The following is a 5,918-nucleotide window of genomic DNA, read 5'->3' on the forward strand; positions in this document are numbered from 1 at the left end:
AGACCAAACCGCATGGGAATATATGCATTTTTCCTGTGTGTAAACGGTGTCTTAGACACCATCTGTGTAGCATCTAGCTACAGCTTTGTGTGTTCAGATGATGTGAATGAAGAGGCACTGTTGCTCATCTGTCCATCATCGTACAAAGCCCAATTTCATTTGGTCCAAGCAGCTCTGGTTTGGGCATAGTTGCTCCAACAGTAACAGTAGCCCAGAAATCTACACACACACACACTAGCGGCAGCAGATGTAATTTGCAGCCAGGGTAGTCAAGCAACACTCCGTTAGCTTGCAAGCAGGAAAAATCAAATTTCAATCAGGCCAATCACATAATGCATGGAGATGGTGGGCAGGTTTAACATAAGGCAGAGTTGCAACAGTTCTGCATGAATTCCCTGCTACTTGAAAACAATGATGCTGCTGGTGAAAAGCACAACCCGAGTTAAGCTCTTTTTAAGTTGGCATAAGACCGAACAACAAGCTCTGTTGGTGGGAAAACGCATGGGACTCCGGAGTTGTGCCATCCTATTGCGTGCAGTGGGAATTTGAAAGACAACCGTTTATCCCACCCCGCAGATTGAAGGTTGGATCAGTGATGGCAGTGTAATGTCACTTCTGTTGACACTCAAACAAAACAGAGCTAGCTCACTACGCTCTCTCCCATGCAACTGAAACTCCTGAACATGCATTTTTGTTATTGGAAGACTTTATTTTGCCTTTAAGTGGTTGGCACAGTTGGTAGCAATTGTTTGTGTACAGATCTCAGAGCCTAGGCTGCCTACAGAGATGCATTTGACAGCCTGCTTAAGGGGCAGGCAGCTAGCAGATCGTTAGGAAAGATTAGATGAAGGTGATGTTTGGGAAATCGCCGAAACAACCTTTAAGCACTGCCAATGGTGAATTCCCAGACCCTACAACTTTGTGGGTCTGGCTGGCTAGTCAGGCTACCACAAGAGAACAAGTCCAGACTGAACTTTGACCTCAAAATGTTGTGGGTGGGGCTAAGTTCAGCTGGTACCAGAGCTAGCAACAATTAGCTTCCACCATCAATGGAACTGGCTACACCAGATGTGATAACGGCATATGCACAGCCAGTCTGAAACCATTTTACACTCTGCAAATGAAACAATTCAAGGGCACCCATTGTAGGCTAGCTGTAAAGTTCCTTAATACTGTTTTTAAATCAGCCACCTAGAGTGTAGTTGCATAAAAGGACATACAACAAAAAAGTGCTTTAAAAAAGGTTTATTAAAAGCATATGAAATCTGAAAAAGAACATAGTGATTGAAAAACAGTTACACATAATGGGGCAGTCAGATTGAACGTCAATTAAAAAAAAAAAAAAAAAAAAAGTTAAAAAACATGAAATAGTTACACTTTGTACAGTCAGCACATTGTGCCCATATGCCACATATCACGAAGAGATTTCTTTGGCAAGGTTCTTGATTAGAGAAGACTTCAACTGAGAAATAAGGGCAATTCTCATCTGTTTCTGACTGGAGTATTTGTTCTTTACAGCCTATAAAACAAAAGCAAATCAAAGATAAACATTTTTTGCTGAAGACAGACACCAATATAAGACTTCAGATCATCAAGTGCAGTGCTGACTTACCAAGTGTTTTGTGAGGCCTTCGTTCACCTTGACGACATTCTTAGCAATGTGCCTCATGGCTGGAACCAAGCTCTCTTCTGTGTAGCCCATGTAGTGTTGCAGTGTGGGAGTCTGGTACAGAGGGTTGAATATTGAGGTAAGACTTAAAGGAGAATTAGATTTTTACAAAATAAAAGCCCCCAGGTTGTAGCTGCACCAACTCAAGCTAGGTAGCACTTTTTTTATTTTATCATGCCCCCGGAGTGTAGCACGCTCACCTTGGCTCAGAGTGAATTTCACCCTAGGGTCATTTGCACGATGACCGCAAGCCAAACACCACCAGAATCTCTTTCCCCTTGGTAGAGTTCACTCTCAGTCTGTGCATCAGCTTAATGGCTTAGCGTTACTACTTTTGGAACCAGAAGTGTCTCTCCGCAACATCAATGTCACTTCTGTGACTTGGGAAAGCCCATAAAAGTCCGGTCATAATGCGATGCCATTTATACGTTTTGTTATACGTTTCATGTAAATGCTTGTATTTTCAGATTAACACCTAAAAAAGTATTTCAACCATCAGCCAGTTATCACTGTCTATGGAGTGTTGAATTCACTAGATTTTCCCTTACACTTGTGAGTTCGCAAAGGACTTTTAACAAATGACAGAAGACACGACGACATAGCGGTAGCAGCAGAGACGCCATCAGGCAAGTATTATTTAAATAAACTCCTGGTGTAGGCTATTTACAAACTTTCCAATGACTCATTTTGTGAGTACAGACCCTTTGTACTACTGTAGAAGTCTGGTAATATTCCAGACATTAGTGGGGTAATTTACAAGATACTTTTGGTTCCAAAAGTGCTAACGCTAAGCCTTAGGGCTGATAGAGCAAACTCAAACCAATGTCCGTCCAAGGAAAAAAGCTTCTGGGGTGTGTTTGGTTCACAGTCATAGTGCAAGTGACCCTAGGGTGAAATTCTTTTCAAACCATTGCTTTAACTTTAAAGCCTCTTTAATTGAACCTTTGTCTACACAGCAACTGAAGTCAGGGATATTCAGGTGAAATTTCAGGATGAACCTAAAATCCAAACTTTACAGGTGAACTTAATGTGACCCTTCTCTAAACTGCATGTCCAACAGTTAAATTTCACCTGAAAGCCAGATATCCCTAACTTTTCATGAGTAGTGTGTGTGATATACATCATAATATCTAGTTAAACAAGGAACCACTCTTTACCTCAGTGACACTGGGGACTTTGACCACAAGTATGCTGAAAATTCTCTGGCTGATCAGAATGGTGTGGCAAGTGTCTAACTTACCCATTCGCCACAGCTGTAGACTTTGAGTGTGAGGGCAAAAGCAGCACTTGCAACCTGAGAAGGTGGAAAGTGGACCATCTCATAGTCTACCATGGTGAGCTCCACAAAGTATTTGGCCAAAGTGTGATGCTCTGCAGTGACCTATTAAAAACATATAGCCAAAACAAAAGACCATTAGCTTTGTCAGGTGCAGCAAAATGGAAAAACAAGCAGTTTGTGTGGAAAGCTACCGTACCTCTCCAATTTTGGAGGCTCTGCGGAGAAACTGGAGGGGTAGTGGGCGACCAAAGCTGAAGTTGAGAACCCTCAGGATTTTCATTTCCATGTCCCTGATCTGAGCGGTGGTGTAAGCACGGTCAGTCACATAGGCGAAGTCTGCAATCTCCGGGGGATACATTTCCTCATATTTGGAGGCAATGAACATGGATGTGACTCCAACGAGCTGGAGCTGCTTCTTGGGGACTGGATTATCCTGAGGGACCAAGAAAAGGAGTCAAGCATGGCCATGGAACAATTACCAGGGGTAGATAATGTGATGCCCTGGGAGTACCGCCTACCTGGAGGAAGCGATCAATGATGGCGACAGTCATGTACATAGTCTCCTGCAGCAGCCTAAACTTAATCTGAACCTGAACCAGCCAGTCGATAAGGATGGCACGCATATTTCCAGTGACCTCCCGCCCCTCCAGATAAGTGGGCCTCACTGCCTGTTCAGTCTGAAAGAGGAAAGACAATTACAATTCAGTTTCTGTTAAACAAACCAAAAACATTAAGGGGCTCGAGTCCATAGGATGTTCAAGTCAAGACCAACCTCCAATTGCCTAAGGTACTTGTAGATATCCTTGACGTACTCGCTACACAACATGGGGTTGTCATAGTCATCAGCATCAACGTCCTTGATGTCCTCAATCAGAGCATCTGAAAAGGCCTGGCACAGGTCATCTGATGCACAACCAGAGGTCTCCATGGGCACAGGGGAAGTAGGGGCTGACAGAATCTGGAACAAGGAACACAAAGTTGTTGTAGCAGCCAACTAACTGCAGAATGTTAAATGAATTAACTACTGCCAAGAAAGGGTAGTCAAACAAAAACCATGTCCCTAGAATTATATCTGCTAGGTGGGGAGATTAAGGGCCTAGGCACAATCTCAAGTTACCAGACCTACAGACAAGTCAACCTGTATTGATTAGGCATTCAGTGTGCATTTCTAAACTGGATAGCAACATTAGAAACATAAATTATAGTATTAGTAGTGTTATGATTATTAGTAGTGTTATATGACATAGTAAGTGTTAGTGATTGAAAGGCCACACTAGAATCCCATTCAAAGGAGTTGCCCTCATAGGAGCTATTCTTGTTACAAGCCCAAGTGCAGTGCAGCCAACAACCACCAGGGCACTCACTGAAACAGGAGTGACAAGTTACGAATTCAAAAAGAAACACAATATCCGGTTTCGATAACAGAACATGAGGGAGCTATCCATATTCAAAAAAATAGTTACTGAATTGTATGGTGCAGGATGCATGCTGCTATGGCATTCGTTGAGGTGGATATTTATATAGTAAGTGGGTATATATATATATTATACACTCTTTTGATCGTGAGGGAAATTTGGTCTCATGTTTCCCAATCCGTGAATTAGTGAGGTGAAGCACAAACAGCGCAGTGAGCTGCCTGCAACAGCGGCGCTGGTCGGGGTTCGAACCGGCAACCCTCCGGTTACAAGTCCGAAGCGCCAACAGTTAAACAAAGGCCATAGACAGTATTGGTATAATTCACTTAAATGAACAAATCGTTGATGAGGGTTCGGTGTTAAGTAAAATAATACTCACCTTAGGCTCGGCCTCTGCCTTCGCGACCATTTTTGGTTCAGCATCTGGTGCCTTCTCTGGCCTTGTAAGCTTCTTTTCAACCACCTTAACAGCTTCTGCCTTGGCATCCTGCACACATTTCGAGGGACCGACCAACGTTAATAACAGACAAATCAATGCGTTTAAAAAAACAAGTGTCGTAGTCATTACCTTCTTCAAGGCAGGCCGAGAGACTGCGACGTTATTACCGATTTCTCCAAGAGCAGCCCTCGGCCTCAGTGCAGGCTTTCCCACAGCCGCCTTGCCAGGCAAGACATTGGCGTTTTCACCAGCCAGGCGAGAACTCTAGAGAGAGAAGATAAACCCGTTTCACATTAGCCTCACCGCATAATTCTCAAATGCAAGAATTAGTAAGTAAATATTCTTACGTTCATATTCTGATCAGTTAGTAATTTAACACACCGCAATAACGTTAGCTAGCTATGGATAACATTACCAACCAGCTGAACAAGAATTTAAAGCGCTCCCTTTCTCTCAGCAATGGAGCCTACGCACAACTAACTTGCTAAGTCAAATATCAATCTTAAATAAAACATGTGAAAGACCAAGGAGGGGAAGACTTACTCTTGTGATACGGAGAGCCATTTTCGAAGAAAAGTTGCGTTAAACTGAGAGAACACACTTGCTTCAGCAGGGCAAACACACAGTATCCCACTTCCTATCCAATGGGTTTAAAATGTCGCTCGCTCGCTCGTGATTCGTCGCATTCTAAATGATTCTGCAATCTGATTGGACAAACCACAGCTGATTGGAATGCGTTCCTACGACGACTGATAATCATGTGACTACAGCCAAAGATGCAACACAGCTGTGAAAGGCTGAACCAAAAGTAATCTAGCCTATCGTAGGCTACTGACATCCTGATTTTATATATAAAAAAAACGTGGATGGTTGACTGACTCGCAACTAGTAGTGTACAATCAGATTGGTTAAAAACAATCGATTAGGGTCAGGATGATTCATTAAAGCTTTCCATCACCTGCAGGGACGGATTAAACAAATATGGGCCCCTGTGCACAATATCAAAAAAGCCCCCGCCCCCCTCCCCCTGACCGCGACGCGCGCGGGCGCGTTTGCGCATGCGCGTACAGCCAGCGCTTCTCTCTTTGCTGTCGCTGTGCAGGCTGGTGCACAATT

The 5,918-nt window shown here is 43.4% G+C and overlaps 1 protein-coding gene across 1 annotated transcript; it reads right to left on the reverse strand.

Annotated features, from left to right (window-relative positions):
* Positions 1 to 1,230: 1,230 nt before the first annotated feature.
* Positions 1,231 to 5,562, reverse strand: ccnb1 (cyclin B1). The gene is made up of 9 exons (XM_048259890.1): positions 5,346 to 5,562; positions 4,932 to 5,066; positions 4,743 to 4,850; positions 3,721 to 3,906; positions 3,467 to 3,625; positions 3,145 to 3,381; positions 2,910 to 3,050; positions 1,613 to 1,723; positions 1,231 to 1,519 (listed from the first exon to the last, which is right to left on the reverse strand). Exons 1-9 carry the CDS (start codon positions 5,364 to 5,366, stop codon positions 1,415 to 1,417), a joined length of 1,203 nt encoding a protein of 400 aa, XP_048115847.1. The 5' UTR covers positions 5,367 to 5,562; the 3' UTR covers positions 1,231 to 1,414.
* Between the last annotated feature and the right edge of the window lie 356 nt (positions 5,563 to 5,918).

This window comes from Alosa alosa, chromosome 12, assembly GCF_017589495.1.
Source record: "Alosa alosa isolate M-15738 ecotype Scorff River chromosome 12, AALO_Geno_1.1, whole genome shotgun sequence".
NCBI lineage: Eukaryota > Metazoa > Chordata > Actinopteri > Clupeiformes > Clupeidae > Alosa > Alosa alosa.